The 19,253-nt window shown below is 46.9% G+C and overlaps 1 protein-coding gene and 1 long non-coding RNA gene across 3 annotated transcripts; one reads left to right on the top strand and one right to left on the bottom strand.

The window, feature by feature from the left end:
* Positions 1-1,633: 1,633 nt before the first annotated feature.
* Positions 1,634-6,137, bottom strand: LOC140710466 (uncharacterized). Its single transcript, XR_012091493.1, has 2 exons — positions 6,033-6,137; positions 1,634-4,444 (listed from the first exon to the last, which is right to left on the bottom strand). It is a non-coding gene; the product is annotated as an uncharacterized lncRNA (long non-coding RNA).
* BCL2L10 (BCL2 like 10) lies at positions 5,832-9,252 on the top strand. 2 transcript variants are annotated; one of them, XM_008016587.3, is made up of 2 exons: positions 5,832-6,320; positions 8,562-9,252. In XM_008016587.3, the coding sequence occupies exons 1-2, from the start codon at positions 5,862-5,864 to the stop codon at positions 8,685-8,687; spliced, it is 585 nt and encodes a 194-aa protein (XP_008014778.2). In that variant the 5' UTR covers positions 5,832-5,861; the 3' UTR covers positions 8,688-9,252. The 2 variants fall into 2 exon arrangements, with proteins under 2 accessions (XP_008014778.2, XP_037865919.2); XM_038009991.2 differs by having other exon boundaries at positions 5,832-6,389; positions 8,561-9,252.
* The last annotated feature ends 10,001 nt before the right edge of the window (positions 9,253-19,253 follow it).

Here is a 19,253-nt window from a genome sequence, read left to right as displayed (position 1 = left end):
GGACTCCTGAAAGGGTCTCAGGGACCCTCAGGCACTCTGGATCATGCTTTGAGAACAGCTGATCTAGGCTAATGAGCCCTTTTCCAGCCCTTCTATGTGAGACCTCCCAGAGGCCATTAAGGGCCTTGGAAGCACTTGGGAAAGAAAGAAGTGACAGGATGATTGAGGAGAGCCACCCAAGGGAAAGCCTTCGGAGGAGGCTTTGGGGCAGCCCTGGTTGGTGGCGGAAGTCCCAGAGAGGCAGTCGGAAGGGCTCAGGACCAGCTGAGGCCTGTGACCCAAAAATCCTTTGAAAAGGGGATGCCTGGGAGCCTGGGGAAAGCACAGTGGGTGGGGTAGAAGACTGGGGCTGAGGCCCAGGCCACTCCCAAGCCTAGGAGAGCTGACTGAATGGGGATTTGTGGATCCTCATTTCCCAAACTCGCCTGCTGAGAAGAATCATCCCACCCATGGCAGGTTCATGCACTGCGCCTTCAGGGCCCCGCCCTGAGATATGGACTGGGCGGGCCTGAGGTGGACCAGGAAATCTGAGCCAGAGGCCCACTGGGGAGGCCATGAGTGAATCTTGTCTCTGTGGATCCTATGTGAGGATTGCGATGCTAAACTTGCCCTCTCATCCATGACTGGAGAGAATTGGGTCACTCTTCTGGACATGCCACAGACTCCTGCTTCTAGACAGGACTTAGCTGGAGCCAGGCTGGTCTTCAGGGTTGGTCAGTCTCCACAGGGGACTCTGGCCTCCCGTGGGCTGCTGCAGGGCCAACCCCAGTGAAAGAAATGAAATGACTGAATGTTCGTGTCATTCAAAAAAGGATACAGCAGGGGGTGGGGAGGAGTTGGTTAATGGAATCAAATTTGCCGCAAGATAGGAGTCTAGTGTTTGGCGGCACTGTAGGGTGACTATCACTAACAATAATTTACTGTGTATTTTCAAGTAGCTAGAAGAATTTTGAATGTTCCTGTCAACCTAAATAACAAAGACAGGCTCTCTAAAAGAAAAAGATACTTAATCAAAAGTAGGGCATTGCAACAGGAATATGTGTGCTGTAGTAAACTGTGTGCATATTCCAGGAGGTAAAGAAAAACAAAGGTGGCCGGGCGGTGACTCACGCATGTAATCCCAGCACTTTGGGAGGCTGAGCCAGGCGGATCACGAGGTCAGGAGATCGAGACCATCCTGGCTAACACAGTGAAACCCCGTCTCTACTAAAAATATTAAAATTTAAAAAAAATGTTAGCCGGGCGTGGTGGCAGGCGCCTGTAGTCCCAGCTAAGAATGGCATGAACCCAGGAGGCGGAGCTTGCAGTGAGCCGAGATGGCGCCACTGCACTCCAACCTGGGTGACAGAGCAAGACTCTTGACTCAAAAAAGAAAAAAAAAAAAAAGGTTTTTAAAGGAAAAAATGAGGAGGATTACATAATGGTTTTGAAATAATTATCCTTGGCTACAAATATCAGTAACAAAGGTCACACCAGTCCGAGGTTGGACAGGCAGTTGCTAGGCAGATGTCCTTGCAGAAGTAATTTTGTGTGAGGTTGCGGCAGCCTATGTGCAAGGTTGTAATTTTTGCAGACTCTTTTGTGATCATTTTCGTATTAGGCATACAAGCATGAGAATCCTCTCTTCATGGCCTCCCCAGCTCTATTTGTCTTTTTTTTTTTTTTTAAACACTAGTAACTCTTGAATTCTAACAACTTTCACATTTCCAACACAAATAAATGATAGATATTTAAGGGATTAATATGCTAATTACCCCTGATCACTACACATTGTATACATGTATCAAAATAACACTGTACCCCATAAGTATGTACAATTATGTGTCAATTAAAAATAATTATTTTTAAAAGTAGATGCAGAAAAAAAGATACAGACCCTCTAGTAATGAGATGGAATCAGGAGTGACTCCGTGGTTAATTTAACCCACATAAACAACTAATTGTTAAGTGTGGTATGAGCGTCTGTGTAAAGACTGTGACAACAGGAAATGTCTGTCTTTGCCCCCAAGGTTATCTAACCAGCACACCAATGGTGAAAGATTAACTTTGTCAGAAACCAGGAACCATGAAGCAGAGGCCACCGTTTCCAACCTGTGTGTTTTCCATGATAATTGGCAGCCTCCCACTCCTAAGTTTATACCCAAGGGAAATTAAAACATATGTCCACACAGAAATTTGAATGTGAATGTTCATAGCAGCATTACTCATAGTAGCCCAAAGTTGAAACAGCCCCAGTGTTCCACAGTGGATGAATCGATGAACAAAATATGGTGCATCCACACAATGGAATACAAAGAAAGAGAGCGCAGACACATGCTACAACATGGATGAACCCTGAAAATACTGTGCCAGAGAAAGAAGCCAGAGACAAAGAGCCACATGTTGTAGGATTCCATGTATATGAAATGTCCTAATAAGCAAACTCATAAAGACAAAAAGCAGATTAGTGGTCACTCAGGGCTGGGGTGAGGAGTGACAGCTAGTGGGCACTCAGTTTCTTTTGGGGAGCTGAATTAGATAGTGGTGGTGATTGCACAATTCTGTGAATGGACTAAAAACCACTGGATTCTAAGAGGGTGAATTTTATGGTATATTAATTACATCTCAATAAAGCTGTTACTTAAAACGTGGAAAAAATAATAAGCAGTCAGTAGCTATTCTCAATAAAACAGAAACTACATAGGTAAGACCAATATTGTCACATTGTGGTTCTGGTTGAGAATGGGGCAAGTGAGCTTAGTCACCCTTGCCAGAGGATTTACCATTTACAGATGAAAGTTTCTCTGGAATGATGGCCTTTTACTATGTGCCAGGTACTGTGCTAAGCACTTTGTGTATACCAATTCATGTAATCCTTGTGATAGCCCCATGATGCCCCATTTTTAGATGGGGAGATAGATTGAGGTTAGGAGGGTTGAATAACTTGCCCATAGCTGCACAGCGTCCAAGTTGCAGAGACAGGATTTTCACGAAGTCTTATTACAAACTGCCTCATATTGTGTGAATTGGAAATTCTATGTTGAGGTTAATTTATTCATTTGTTGTTTAGTTGTATTATCATTATTCAGTTACCAATGGCAGTGCCAGAGGATTTACCATTTACCCCAAAGCTACTGCAAATCTAAGAAAAAACAATGGTCTTACTGTTAAAGTATAATGTACAAAAAGGTAAAATCATGACTCTTTTGCAAATAAAACATGAACATGTATCCAAGCTTTTATTTAACTCACTGATTAATAAGGGAACCAGAAAGATGTCAAAACCAGTTCAAATGGGAATTTGATGTACAGAAATTTATATTCCAACAAAAATCATTTAGTTCACTGTAATGAATCATTTGCCTTAGCAGATTAGGCACTCAGCAGAAGCATCAGCCAGCTCAGCCTTGGAGGGAGAATTCCATGTTGTTGGACCCATACATATCCTCTGTCCCTGCTGCCAGGAGCTCTTCGTTCAGCCCATTGAGCAGACGCCACAGCAGCGGCATAGAGAGGCTGGCTGACAGCCACAGAGCGTGCCACTCTGTCCATCTGATTCAGTCTTCTCTGCAGTGGATGCCCTTTAGTGGGCATTCACGTGAGATGCAAATATCTTCAGTCTGTGCCCGTTCAAAGGAATTCAGCCACATATCTCTTTCCAAGATTTTCTTGTCACCAATCTTCCAGTCCTGTTCTTTTTAAGGCCCTGACCATCCAGCTAAACCATCAGCAACTGTCCATGAATCAATGTAGGTCTGTATTCTGCCCATCTCTGGACAACCTTGAATTTCTGCCCACTGGAAGGATTCTCCTTCACCACTGTCCTTCACAGTCACCCAGGTGAGTGTGAGTGAATGCTGCAGCTGTTCTCTTTCATGTGGTACCAGCACGTCGTATAGACCCATCTATAATCCAGGCTGGAGGTTTTTCTCCCTCAGTCAACTGGACATAAGCAGCATCCCAAGAGGCCATAGCCGTGGAATGAGGGAGAGGAGGCAAAGCAACTGGAGTTGATGTTGGAAGAGTCTGAGTGGCCTGCTCGTACAATTTACTTACACCTTCTGAACCTCCCTGGGCTCTTCCAATACGCCGTTTCCATTTGATGATAGATGGCTGCTGTATACATCCAGTTTTATGGCTACATAGGTCAGATGACATCCAGTTCATGATAGGCGCTCAAGCTTCATGGTCAGGCATTCTGCCCCTACCAACCAGTAGCAAGGCAGAACCTGCTTCTCAAAAGGAGAGTAGTTATCTTCAGAAGAGGTTCTATATTTGCTGCAGAATTCTAGAGGTCTGTCCTCTCTCCTGTTAGTGCTTGCCAGAGGCTCCATACAGCATCCCTATTGGACAATTAAAGTCCCACTGGATCTGTTGGCTCACAAGACCCAAGTGGTAGGGCCACTTTACTGCAGCCTGAACCTTCTGCAGAGTCTTCTCTTATTCTGCTCCTCAATCCACCAGCCTGTCAATTGGATTGAAATAGCACACTCAAACACAGTATATGTTGCCTTCAAAGTCCAAAATGGCTTACTGTGTCCCCCAAAAATTCATATGTTAAAATCCTAACTCCCAGTGTGATGGTATTCGGAGACGGGGCCTTTGGGAGGTATTAGATCACAAAGGTGGAGCCCTCATGAATGAGATTACTCTTCTTATAAAAGAGACCCCAGAAAGCTCCTTCACACCTACTGCAATGTGAGGACACAGCAAGAAGCCTGCTATCTATGAACAAGGAAGCAGGTCCTTATAAGACACAAAACCTGCCAGGGCCTCAATCTTGGACCTTTTAGCCATCAAAACTGTGAGAAAGAAATGCCTTTATTTATAAGCCTCCCAGTCTATGGCTTTCTGCTCTAGCAGCCTGGACAGAATAAGACAGCTACCAAGTGCTGTGCCTCTTTTGTAGTGATGCAAGATGCAGCAACTCATCTTTCACCCTGGGAGGGCTATTTTGACATGCTCCAGACCCCTGAACCCCCAGAAATATCACTGCTAGTATCCATTCTGCATCAGTTTGGATCCAATCAGGAGAAAGAAGCCATGGAGTCATACGAACTGAGAAAGTTTCATATAAATATTAGCTATATCAGGGGACTGGAGTAATTAGGGATTGGCCAATAAAAAGTAAAGAGAACTTCAAGCAGTATCAGAATGATAGCGTAAGAAACAGCTGCTGCCCTAGTACTGCATACTCCTTCAACTTCTAGTCAGAATTAAACTGTACAGGGACGGCGCTTTTGTTTGCCATCACTAAACTGTAGAGTCCTTGAGGTCAGGAACCACATGTCTTGTTCTCCATTGTATCTTCAGTGCTAAGGGGGGAGGCCTAGCACCACAAAGGCTCTTACTACATATGAATGAATACAGCCAATATTGGCCCTCTGGCAGCCCCCAAGATAATTCGCCCTTTTGCTGCCACATGTGCCGGACCCAAAGAAAGGAATCCCCAACACAGACCTGGGTGCTTTCCAATCTAGAGATGCAGATAATGCCCAAGGGAGCGGTCTGTGAGGGGCCATGTGTAGCCTTTGTCAAGCGCTCCTTAAGAGGAGGATGAAGCCCAGCCCAGCTTCCCAGACTGTCCCCTCAGGTTCTTAGTCCCCAGACCTGGAGTTAAATAACGCCGGAGTCTCACAGTGCACCTGATTGCCACAGGAACACATGCGCACCGGCAGGCCTTGCCTTGGGGACTGTAACAGGTGCAGGTGGGATTCCCATCAAAGGCTGCTCTCTCAATCCTGAAAAACAAATACCTGGGGCTGGGGGCTGGGGGCTGGGGGCTGGGGGCCGGGGCGGGGCACGGCAGCCCTTCCCTGGGGGAGGCGCGGCCGGGCCAAGAAAACCAGCGAAGGCCCGGGGCCCCCAGCAGAGGCCGGACCATGGCTGACCCGTTGCGGGAGCGCACCGAGCGGCTCCTGGCCGACTATCTGGGGTGCTGCGCCCGGGAACCCGGCACCCCTGAGCCCAGGCCGTCCACGCCCGAGGCCGCCGTGCTGCGCTCCGCGGCCGCCAGGTTACGGCAGCTCCACCGGTCCTTCTTCTCCGCCTACCTCGGCTACCCCGGGAACCGCGTCGAGCTGGTGGCGCTGATGGCGGACGCCGTGCTCTCCGACAGCCCCGGCCCCACCTGGGGCAGGGTGGTGTCGCTGGTGACCTTCGCGGGGACGCTGCTGGAGAGAGAGCCGCTGATGACAGCCTGGTGGAAGAAGCAGAGCTTCCAGCCGCGGCTGAAGGAGCAGGAGGGCGACGTCGCCCGGGACTGCCAGCGCCTGGTGGCCTTGCTGAGCTCGCGGCTCGAGGGGCAGCACCGCGCCTGGCTTCAGGCTCAAGGCGGCTGGGTGAGCACGCGGCGGACACCGGGACGCGGGGCGGGACGGGCATCCGGGAAGCGCCCACGAGGCCGGCACGATGAGGAACCCACCGCGCCAGCCCCCTGGAACCAGGTTTCTTGAAAGCAGAAAGGCTCGTTTCAGCGGGACTGGAACGTTCGGTGTGAAGTCTGGGGCTTCTCCTCCCCTGGCAGAAAGGCCGGCAGAAATCGGCCTTGTTAGACGGCTCTGAACCGTTCCGAAGCAGCTGCGCAGGCTTAGGTCTGCTCACTTGGACCTTGCCCTGGCCTTAGCCTTCGGGGGCTTTTAGGGGGCACCCGCGTTAGCTCTGAACGCTTTGCTCCTATAGAAATCCCCAGCCACTGACGTGGGCAGTGGCCGGCCCGGGCCAGGTGGGGTGTTTTTCTCCTCTGCCTATTAAATGCGCCTTTGGAGAGACTCGGACCCATTGATCACAACCCCCTCACCTCTCAGCCTGTCCAGAGAGGTTGTGGAGGGTGGTGGTCGCCCAGTGGTGGCGGTGACTCCAAGGTTCCTTAACTTCTAATCCGCTGCACCCAGCCCTCGGTGAGAACGTTTCTGGGCCCCTGGCTTTCAGCTGCAGGCCTTCATCTCTGTGGTCAAGGTTAGAGTGACAGGCCCTTGGCCTGCAGCTGATGACCAAGGAAAGCCACCGGTGGTGAGCCCACCGCATGCCTCTGGGGCTCTGAGCTAGACCCCATTTCTTTCCCCACCACCTTATTGGCGTTGATTCAATTACTGAAGTGGCCCATGTTATCGGATACCCATAGCCAGACTATTAAAACCGGCAAGTTTTTTGATCTGAAATGTAGCCACCTGGGGGCAGTTTCCATTCAGACCTTTATTTTTTTTTTCCTTTTTTCTTTGAGACGGAGTCTCGCTCTGTGGCCAGGCTGGAGTGCAGTGGTAGATCCCGGCTCACTGCAACCTCTGCCTCCCGGGTTCAAGCGATTCTCCTGTCTCAGCCTCCCGAGTAGCTGGGACTACAGGCGCGTGCCACCTCGCCCGGCTAACGTGTATGTGTTTTAGTAGAGATGGGCTCTTCACCATGTTGGCCAAGATGGTCTTGATCTCTTGACCTCGTGATCCACCTGCCTCAGCCTCCCAAAGTGCTGGGATTACAGACGTGAGCCACCTTGCCCGGCCCCCATTTAGACCTTCTGTAGTGAAAAGTTGGGTTCTATCTGAGAAGGGAAAGGGAATGGGTGGTGTTAGCATGAACTCTTGCCTTGTTGATAATGTTAGTGTTGGTCTTCAACCCTCTGGGCAGGTGAACTCCCTTCAGCTGCGTGCCTAAGGGCCTCACCTGAGCCCTGTCTCAACACGGCATCTGGCTCCTCAGGGCTCTCTGTCCTGAAGAGGAGATTAGAATTGGAAAAGGGCCCGTTGAAGGCTTTTTTTGTTTGTTTTTGGCTAATCACTGTTGACTAAAGAATAATCTCTTAACACCAAAAAACTGAAATTCTTGGCTGGGTGCAGTGACTCGCGCCTGTAATCCCAGCACTTTGGGAGGCCAACGCGGGTGGATCACCTGAGGCCAGGAGTTCAAGACTAGCCTGACCAACGTGGTGAAACTCCCTCTGTACTAAAAATAGAAAATTAGCCAAGCGTGTTGGCGGTCGCATATAATCCCAGCTACTACGGATGCTGAGCTAGGAGAATTGCTTGAACCCAGGAGGTGGAGATGGCAGTGAGTTGAGATCTTTCTACTGCACTTCAGCCTGGGCACCAAGAGCGAAACTCTGTCTCAAAAAAAAAAAAAAAAGCTGAAATTCTCAAATTGGGTAAACATAGTTCAGCCTTGTCTCTGCCTATTGCAGTTAAAATGCCACAGCCTGGAGTTCAATTCCCTTCCTAAATGGGGTTGGTGCTTGCTGTAGTCTCAGGTGATAACTTTTCAATCTAGTGACTTGACAGTTTCCCAAAGGGCATCTCTTCTCTGCTCAGAAAAGAGCATAGTAAGCTACTTTCCTTCTGGTTTTGAGTCAAGATATGAGTGTTCCTGCACCAAGTAACAAAGTTAAGTGGTTGCTTCTGTTCACCCTGTTAGACTTACCAATCCTCACTCCTCAGGGGCTCTTTATTGCTGGATGTGTATCGGTCAGAATCTCCTTTCCTTTTACTCTTTCAATCCAGACCTTATGCTGTTTAATCTGGAAGTTCCCACGTGTTTTGAGTGAGGTTCTCAGCATCATGAGGCAATCTAACTTCTCTCTCTCCCTGCTGTAGGATGGCTTTTGTCACTTCTTCAGGAGCCCCTTTCCGCTGGCTTTTTGGAGAAAACTGCTGATCCAGGCTTTCCTGGCATGCTTGTTAGCAACAGCCTTCGGTTATCTCTGGACACGATTATTATGAGTTTTAAAATTTTTCACCCACTTCTACCTGCCCAACTGTGACCAACTAAATGACAGAGGTGTGAGAACAAGAACTGAGGGAAAGCACCTTCCCCCACCGCAGACGTTTTTACCTGAATGCATACAGGGAGTCCTGAGGTGGTGATGTGGCCAGTGTTTTAACTTGTGACAAGTACTCAGGTGTGAGGACAAGAATGCAAATGGCTCTTCCCTGAGTGAAAGAAACGGGGAGTCCAGTGCCTCATTATGCCAAAGAATCACAGAAGAAACTTCTTTCCATTAAATGGGGAAATACAGTGCTATTTGCTAAAACTCGGATAAGAATGCGAACCTCTCATCTCTCCACAACTTCATGTGCTGCTGACTAATTTTAATCATGGCCACAGCTGGGGCAAAATAATCCCCAAAGCAGAAAAAGTCCCAATTTAACAAGGAATGTAATGTTAAAATCACTTATAAGGAATTCTTTGAAACCAAATCCTTTGAAATCTAATTCCTGGGACTTCTAGGTTTTTATAGTTAACATATTAATTTCTTCAATAAATAGTTAACTTCAAAGTTTTAATAAATTTGTATCTTTAAAAAAAAAATTGTCTTTCCTGATTCAATAAGCTCTCGTTCTTAGGAGTAAGTAGAATTGATGATAATTTGTTTTTATTTTATCCTTAAATATACATTTAACAATGCTTGATATTTTTTTTTCCTCAACACTTAACACACAAGCTCAAAGTCCCTCCCTCTTCTCCCCCTTTCATTCTGCAAACTCACCCACCTGCAAAGTGATTAACAGCATGATTCCCTGCACGCCTTCCCGCCAGTTATTATACTTGCATTTTATAAAACTTAACTGGACCTGCTCTTTTGACTTAATCTTATGAGTGCTTTCTCTCCAGAACATGCAGCTCTGGCTCACTGTTTGGACTGTTGCAGTGGGTTCTTCGTTATCACAGGATATTCTGATTTAATTACCTTTTCACTGCTGTGTATTTCAAGGTGTTTCTCCTTTTTGGGGCTACTAGAAACATTGCATGGAATTTTTTGTGAATAGCCTTGCACACATATACAATTACATTGGTAAAAGAATCCTAGAATGAGAATATAGAGAATCTAGTCCCAATGGATGTGTATTAAAATTTGGCTACTCCCAAGTTATTACTCAAAATAGGCTCGACCAGTCGAAACTTACATCAGGGCATGAGAGTGCTTAGTTCTTCACTCTTGGCGGTGTTGGTTTTTTTTGTTTTGTTTTGTTTTACTTGCTCTGTTGACCAGGCTGGAGTGCACTGGCAAGATCTTGCTTGGCTCACTGCAACCTCTGCCTCCCGGGTTCAAGTGGTTCTTGTGCCTCAGCCTCCTGAGTAGTTGGGATTACAGACGCCCACCGCTGTGCCCAGCTAATTTTTGTATTTTTAGTAGAGACGGGATTTCACCACGTTGGCCAAGCTCAACTCCTGACCTCAAGTGATCCGACCCCCTCAGCCTCCCAAAGTGCTGGGATTATAGGCGTGAGCCACGTGCCTGGTCAGATCTATTCTGAAAGTTTGCCTTTATGGCTTCAGGGTTTGGAGCCTTCTTGAGGAAGCTCCTTATCCCAAGAGTATAAAAAGTATACTATGTCCTTCGTCACTAATCCATTCTAAATTTCTTCTAGTGTCATATGAAGTAGGGCTCATCTCTTGAAGAGCTGGGGTGGATATTTCAGCATTATTCATTGACAGTCCTTTTTTCCCCTGCTGATTTGAATACATGTTCTATTCGGTTCTGTTGACATCTTTTCATCTACTAATAGCACTGTCTCGACTGCTATGTGTTCCCAGTATATTTGAATATCTGATGGGATAAGTCTAATCCCTTCCCCTGTTCTTCAGAAAAATCCGTGGCTCTTTTAGCAGTGTAAGATGAATTTTTAAAAAATCAGCTTATAAAAAATCCGTTTGAGGCCCGGCTCAGTGGCTCACGCCTGGAATCCCAGCACTTTGAGGGGCTGAGGCAGGTGGATCACTTGAGGTCAAGAGTTCAAGACCAGCCTGGCCAACATGGCAGAACCCCATCTCTACTAAAAATACAAAAATTAGCCAGGCGTGGTGGCACGTGCCTGTAATCCCAGCTACTCAGGAGGCTGAGGAAGGAGAATTGTTTGAACTTGGGAGGCGGAGGTTGCAGTGAGCCAAGATTGCACCACTGCACTCCAGCCTGGGTGACAGAGCAAGATTCCGTCTCACAGAGTCCATTCAGGCCAAGTGTGGTGGTTCTCACCTATAATCCTAGCACTTTCGGAGGCCAAGGCAGTGGGATCACTTGAGCCCAGGAGTTTGAGACCAGACTGGGCAACATAGTGAAACCGTCTTTAGAAAAACTATTTTTAAATTAGCCAGTCTGGTCTGAAGGAAAAAACAGAATAAAGGAGGACCAAAACCCCAAAAATTAGCCAGGCATGGTGGTGCACGCCTGTAGTCCCAGCTACTGAGGAGGCTAAGGAGGGAGAATTGCTTGAGCCCAAGAGGTTGAGGTTGCAGTGAGCCGAGATCACACTATGGCACTCCAGACTAGGTGACAGAATGAAAGTGGATCAATTTGGAAATATATAGTATCTTTACAATATTGTCTTCCCTATTTTTTGTTGTTGTGTTTTGTTTTTTGAGACGGAGTTTCACCATGTTGCCCAGGCTGGTCTTGAACTCCTGAGCTCAAGCGATCCATCCACCTCGGCCTCCCAAAGTGTTGGAATTACAGGCGTGAGCCACCACGCCCAGCCTAATGTTGCCTTCCCTTCTAAGAACATAAACTCCTGCTCCATTTATTCAGGTCTCTTATGGTTTTCTCTGTATAGGTTCTATTTAGATGTTTTCCAGCTCTTTGGCTTCTGTCACTACTGGGAATGGACTCTATAGAGGATGTCTGCCTTCCCCAAAGCTACGTCCTCTTGCAATGACAGCTCAGTTTTCCTGCGGGAACCTACCCATCCTCTGTTCTTAGGCCACGCGGCTCTGGTGGGGTTGACTCCTCACTTCATTCCACCCCAAGATCAGGACTATGACCCAGATCTGGCCTAGAGAGCCGACCCCTAAGCAAAGCTGGCAGGGGTTGATGCTAGAGTTCCTGTAAACACTGTGACACTTCTTTTCCACTGCAGCATGGAGGGAACCTGCCTGGTGGAAAACACCGCACAGGAGAGAGTCTACAATTCGGAGGCAGGATGGGGTGTGGAGAAAACGTTCTGGTGACATTACTTAAATCTCACAATTTGGCTGTGCCTAAACTACTTGGGACTCAGATTTCCTTTTCTGCTTTGTTGTTTAAAGTAAAACTCAATTCAGTCCCAAATCTGATGATCGATTTTTCCCTATTACATTTATTATTCAGTTATGAATGCCATAAAAGGAAACTTAATGTAGATTCTGAACTGGCTATTTTGAACTCCCATTAGTTCTGTTTCTTTTTCAACACTTAAACTTTCTTTATCTTCGATAATTGCTTAGGTTCATGAAAGGTAGTGATAACGTTCTGTACCTACCAAGAATTCCCTTAGTTGCTGGTCTATTGATGGCCACCTTTTCTTCTGGCATTCTTTTTCACTTTAGCATTTGAAGAGGAAGATGTGGAAGTCTGGTCCAGACCATAATTCAGCCTAGACTCCCTCTAGACACACATGGGTTCATCCTGCAGCAAGAACCCATCTCCTAACAGTGCGCTGAGCTGATAGCACAGTGGTGAGGCCTGCCAGGGTCAGGGAATGGTGAATGGCTGCAAGAAGGAGTTATTTTTCCGACCTGATCATCATGTCATTGTTTTCTGGCATGTGGATGCTTGTTCCACAATCTAAATATTCTGGGCTCATAAGAGAAAGGATGATTAGTATGATGCGAGGCTGATTGCTAGGACAATTTCAATTCTCTCAAGATATAGATGCTTACGCCCTGAGATACCATCACCCATCAGCCTGGAAATCACAGGTCTGTCCACTTCAATAGCAGTTCTCAAGGGGTGGCAGTCCTGAAGTCTTAGAGATCAGAGACTTTTGGCCTGATACATGACCATTTGTCTACTTTGAAAACTGTTATCTTCTCTCAAGTTTTTCCTGCATTTCTGACTTCTAGGACTTCCAGGTAAATGCTGTTTGCTTCACTCATTGATTGTTTTTTCCAGTTGTACTTTCCCTATAACTTTGAAGTCCTTCTGGACCTGCCTCCCTCATCTCTCTGCTGTTTTTCTCCACCAGCACCTGATCATTCCCAGGACATATTCTTTTTCTCTGTTAATCAAAATGTCTTCCATTCTCCCTTTAGTATCCTTGGTGTTCAAATACTTACTAATGATGTTAGTAACGACCTTCGTTATCTTTAATGGCCCACAGGTACACAAAATCACATTAATCATTAGTTTATAACATATTCCTGATTGCTTTATGCTTGCATTTTTATTTTATTTATTTATTTATTTATTTATTTATTTATTTACTGAGATGGAGTCTTGCTCTGTCTCCCAAGCTGGAGTGCAGTGGTGCGATCTCAGCTCACTGCAACCTCCACCTCCTGGGTTCAAGTGATTCTCTCGCCTCAGCCTCCCAAGCAGCTGGGATTACAGGTGTGCACCCCCACGCTCGGCTCACTTTTTGTATTTTTAGTAGAGACGGAGTTTCACCATGTTGGCCAGGCTGGTCTCGAACTCCTGACCTCAGGTGATCCACCCACCTTGGCCTTCCAAAGGGCTGGGATTACAGGTGTAAGCCACTGTGCCTGGCTCAAGCTTCCCAATTTTAAGTCCTGTAATGGTGACCCCAACTTTCAGATGTAGTTCAAATTGCTGAAATTAATTCACAAGAGCCTATGTGATCAGCATTTATTCAACTTTTATTTCTTTATTCTAAAAAAAAAAACAAAAATGGGATACATGTGCAGACTGTGCAGGCTTGTTACAATAGGTATACGTGTGCATGGTGGTTTGCTGCCCCTATTGACCCATCCTCTAAGTTCCCTCCCCTCAACCCTCACCCTTATTCAACTTTCTGGCCTTATCTCCTGCTATGCATAAACTATCCCAACACACACTGTGCCTTCTCCCACCCCTTCCCTGCTTCCATCTGCCCTTCTACCTACTGCATTCGTTTTGCAGCTGAATCCTGCTTGCTATTCAAGTCCTCTCTTCTAGAAGCCTCCTTGGGAGGACACTCTCCTGCACAACATCCTGTACTGTATGCTCATTCACGGCTCAGCCTGCGGCTGTTGACTTGTGTCACCCCATCTGAACCATAACGTCCTTGAGGGCGGGACTGTGTCCTACTTACTCCATTTGTATGCCCAGTGCCTAGCAGTGTCTGGTATGGGATAGAGGAAGGGACCTATGGAATGAATCTGAGCACCAGTGCTAATTATGCACTCCCAGGCTGGGTGAGGTGGCTTATGCTTGTACTCCTAGCACTTTGGGAGGCCGGGGCAGAAGGATCGTTTCAACCCCAGGAGTTTGACTGAGACTATCCTGGGCAACATAGTGAAAGCCCATCTCTACCAAAAAAAGAAAAAGAAGAAGAAAGAAAAAGAAAAAGTAGCTGGGTGGCCAGGCATGGTGGTTCATGCCTATAATCCTAGCACTTTGGGAGGCCGAGGTAGGTGGATCACTTGAGCTCAGGAATTTGAGACCAGTCTGGGCAACATGGTAAAACCTTATCTTTACAAAAATACAAAAATCAGCTGGGCATGGTGGCACATGACTGTGGTCCCAACTACTTGGGAGGCTGAGGTGGGAGGATTGCTTGAGCTCAGGAAGTTGAGGCTGCACTGGGCTGAGATCGTGCCACCATACCCCAACCTGGGTGACAGAGGCGATTCTGTCTCAAAAAAAAAAAAAAAAAATTCAGCTGGGTGCCATGGCACATACCTGTAGTCCTAGCTACTCAGGAGTCTGAGGTTGAAGGATCACTTGAGCCCAAGGAGGTTGAGGCTGCAGTGAGCCGTGAGCACACCACAGCACTCCAGCCTGGGCAACAGAGTGAGACTCTATCTCAAAAAAGAAAAAAAAAATCATATACTCCCATTTCAGCTTCTAAGCAAGTAGCTCTCTTGGAGCTGCCGTGGGCCCCTGTTCAGATGGTCACAGGAACATCCTTTCCTACTGATCATGCAGAACTGTCATGAGCTGGCCCTGACTTCTGAGCTGTCTTACTAATGGTTATGACTCAGCCTCACTCCTGTGGCCCACTGCCAACATTTGCATTCTGTCCGGGAACACATCCCTTCTTTGTACAAAACTAACGCCAGGATGGGAATCAAATCTACAGTCTGGGTTTCGGAAGTAATATTTACTTGATGGAGTTAAGGAGGTAAGAATAACATTAATATTGTTGACAACTACAGGTTCTCCGCCAGGCTGCAGTCCTGGAAGTGAGGTGAAGAAAGTGTTTAGGGTGGAAGGGATGATAACTGTCCAGTTTAGCTGAGAGGTCATGTAAGATAAGGACTGAGAAATAACCACTGGATTTAACAATGTGGAGGCCATTCATGATCTTAAGAAAAGCAATTTTGCTGGAATGGTAGCGGGGGAAAGCCTGAATGAAGTGGGTTCAAGAGAGTATGGGAGGAGAAAAATCAGAGTCAGCATGTGGAAAAACGACTTCAAGGATCATTGTTACAAAAGGAAAGAAAGATGTAATCGCTGGAGAGGAAGTAAAACTGAGATGATTTTTTAAAACCTTTTTTCATGTACATTTTCCAGCATACAAAAGAATAGAGGGAAAAATACAATGAACAAACATGTACTCATTATGCAGTTTTTTGTTTGTTTGTTTGTTTTTTGAGACAGGGTCTCACTCTGTCACCCAGGTTGGAGTGCAATGGCGTGATCTCAGCTAACTGCAACCTCCGCCACCCAGACTCAAGGGATTCTTGTGCCTCAGCACCCTGAGTAGCTGGGATTACAGGCACCTGCCACCACGCCCAGCTAATTTTTGTATTTTTTTGTAGAGACAAGGGTCTCATTTTGTTGCCCAGGCTGACCTCAAACTCCTAGGCTCAAGCGATCCACCTGCCTTGACCTCCCAAAGTGCTGGGATTACAGATGTGAGACACCGTGCCCAGCCAAGAGAGTTTTTTTTTTTAAGGGAAAATTAACAGCATGCATGAAAGCGGATGGCAGTGATGCAAGAGATGGAGCATTTGATGATGCAGGCAGGAGAGGAGATCTAGTGCTGTGAGGAGGAGGAGCCTTGAAGGTTCATCCACAATAAGACGACAGAGGCCAAGTACAGTTGACCCTTGAACAACACAGATTTGAACTGCGTGAGTCCACTTATAGGCAGATTTTTCAACTAATTGCTGATGGAAAATACAGTATTCAAGGGATGCAAAACCCAAAAGGCTGAGCTTTCGTCTACACTGGGTTCCATAGGGCCCATGGGGGAACTTGAGTATGTCTGGTTGGGGTATTTTGGGGGGTCCTGGAACCCATCCCCTGCAAATACAGAGGGATAACTGCATATGGACACAGCCGCATGGCGTCGGGAGATGTAGAAGAGAGAGCGTGTGGACGTTCTGTTCAGATGGTTTTCATTTTCTCCGTGGAATAAGAAGCAAGGTCCTCATCTGAGAGCCAGGATGAGACGGGCATTAGAGGTCTGAGGAGAAAAGAGGGACTGAGAGAGCAGGGCCTGAGTGTTAATGATCCACCATGCCATCCTTAAGATGAAGAGGAGGAAGGCAAGTCCATCAGCTTGGCCACCATTAAAACGCAGTACACAGGGAACATCTGGGGCATGCGGCGTGGAAGTGAAATCTCATCACCTCAGGGTTCAGGAATTTATCTTAACTTCGGACGTGATTTGAATGCCAAGTCACTGGAAATTTTATTTTTAAAGAATCAGCATTAATTAATGAGCCATTTCAAGGCCTAATGAGCTACTTATTGCAAAGTTCTTTCCAGTGAGCCTGAAAGGGGAGAAACTGCCTTTGCTCCTGTTTTATTCCTTGAGATTCTGTTTTCTGATTTGAAAATTTGCAAAATCAGGCTGGGTGCGGTGGCTCACGCCTATAATCCCAGCACTTTGGGAGGCTGAGGCGGGCGGATCACGAGGTCAGGAGTTCGAGACCAGCCTGGTCAACGTGGCAAAATCCTGTCTCTCCTAAAAATAAAAAAAAAATTTGTTTTAAATTGCAAAATCAACTTGGAATGTTTCTGAACTGTTTCATAGTTAATTGGAAATAAAAGAGTATTCAAAGTACACATGATTTTTCCTTTCCATTTCCCTCCTTTACCTTTATCTTTCCTCTGTGTAGTCCTGCCACCTTTCATGAGGCTCACTAGCTTATGATGGTTAATTAATATTCATTCATCATTGACTCTATGCTGAGTTCTACTCATTTGAGGAAACTGAGACTCAGAGGTTGAGTAACTTGCCAGAAGACATGTGGTTGGCAAGAAGACAGTTCTTGAACCAACATCATCTGATTTCCAAGACAGTTTTCTTAGCCGTGACACTGTTTTTTGCTTTTGTTTTTGTTTCTGAGACAAGGTCTTGCTCTGTCACCTAGGCTGGAGCACAAAGGCAGGATCACGGCTCAATGCAGCCTCGACCTCCTAGGCTTAAGGAATCCTCTTGCTTTGGCCTCCTGAATAGCTGGGATCACAGGCACCACCACACCCAGCTCATTTTTTAATTTTTCTTTTGTAGAGACGAGGGCTCGCTATGTTGCCCAGGCTGGTTTCGAACTCCTGGGCTCAGGCAATCCTCCTGCCTCAGCTTCCCGAGGTGTTGGGATTACAGGCGTGAGTCACCGCACCTGGCCCTCAGCCATGACTCTGCGTCTGCCTGGTTCTTACCCAGAGGTCTCCTCTGGGTTCCAGTCACAAGACGACATGCTGAAAGCAAACTAAGAAGAGCTGGCTGACCTTCTGACCCTGCCTGCTCCCATCTCAGCCCTGCCACTTTCTAACTGAACGACAGTGACCAAGTGTCATAAATATGTTTTTTTTTTTTTTTTTTTTTTGAGATGGAGTCTCGCTCTGTCGCCCAGGCTGGAGTGCAGTTGCCGGGTCTCAGCTCACTACAAGCTCCGCCTCCCGGGTTCACGCCATTCTCCTGCCTCAGCCTCCCGAGTAGCTGGGACTACAGGCGCCGGCCACCTCGCCCGGCTAGTTTTTTGTATTTTTTTAGTAGAGACGGGGTTTCATCGTGTTAGCCAGGATGGTCTCGATCTCCTGACCTCGTGATCCGCCCGTCTCGGCCTCCCAAATGCTGGGATTACAGGCTTGAGCCACCGCGCCCGGCCGGTCATAAATATGTTTAATACAGTGGCTGCCTCAGCATCCATTTTCAGGCCTGATCTAAGTTGTCTGAAGCCCAGTCTTACTGTATCACCTCTAGTCTGGGTAACACTTGTCCTCGCTGAGAGGTTGTTTGTAATGCGGCCCATTTATTCTTCATCCCACTGACCCAGAACCCACACATCACACAGCTGCTGACCATGATAAAACCTAATGGCCAACACCAGAATCCTGTAAATAAGCCCCGCTTCGCACGTGTTCTTTTTGAATCAGCCGAGCCACACCCCCACAGAAAAGCCCCAGGACAACGCTTCAGGCCCTCCCTCTGCTCTCTGGTTCCCCCCCGGCCTCCAGACTCCCCCTCGGACTCGCGCCACTCGCCAGACCGCTCTGGGATGTGTAAGTAAGAGATTTCTTCTGTTCGTGCGTTTTGGTTTTGCCTCCTCCTTGTGCCTCACCTGACACCTTAGAACCTACCTTTCCCCCTGGCCAGGACTCTCCCAGAGAGTGACTGGCTTCTGGTCCCCTCCAAGAGAGACCTCAAGACTAAATTAGAGAGACATCTAAATATATAAATCACAACATCACGTTATTTAACCTTCCTTAACTTCTGTAACCTCATCAGGAAAAAAATGCCTATTAATATTTATCCCAGCACTTTGGGAGGCCGAGGCAGGCGGATCACGAGACCAAGAGATTGAGACCATCCCGGCCAACATGGTGAAAACTCATCTCTACTAAAAATACAAAAATTAGCTGGGAGTGGTGGTGGACACCTCTAGTCCCGGCTACTCTGGAGGCTGAGGCAGGAGCATTGCTTGAACCCGGGAGGCGGAGGTTGCAGTGAGCCGAGATCATGACATTGCAATCCAGCCTGGTTACAGAGCAAGACTCTGTCTCAAAAAACAAACAAACAAACAAAATTTATAACATGAGATTGTCTTGAAATCCAGAGCCAGGCCTATAACAAGTGCTAAATAAGTGTTCCCTGAGACCATTGTTGTTGTTCTTACCGCTCATCAGTTTTGGGCAAGAGACTTCCCGTCTCTGAATATCGTGTGCCTTGTTTGTAGAATGAGGCTCTAATACTCCCTTGATTCACTTGATAGAGTTTTGGGAATCGCTGTACAATGTAAGGTATGCCCAGGGTGATTGTGTGCCCTGGCTCTGCCCTGTTAGAATGATAAACTATAAGGACATCCAAATTTCCCTTTTTCTAGTGGTCCTATGAAACTCATTTCTTTTCTTACAATGATCGCATTTGTCCTGGTGAGCTGTTATAAGCTATCTGCCTATTATTTATTTGTGAGTACAG

This window comes from Chlorocebus sabaeus, chromosome 26 (genome assembly GCF_047675955.1).
Source record: "Chlorocebus sabaeus isolate Y175 chromosome 26, mChlSab1.0.hap1, whole genome shotgun sequence".
NCBI lineage: Eukaryota > Metazoa > Chordata > Mammalia > Primates > Cercopithecidae > Chlorocebus > Chlorocebus sabaeus.
This window is presented reverse-complemented; position numbering and strand designations above follow the sequence as displayed.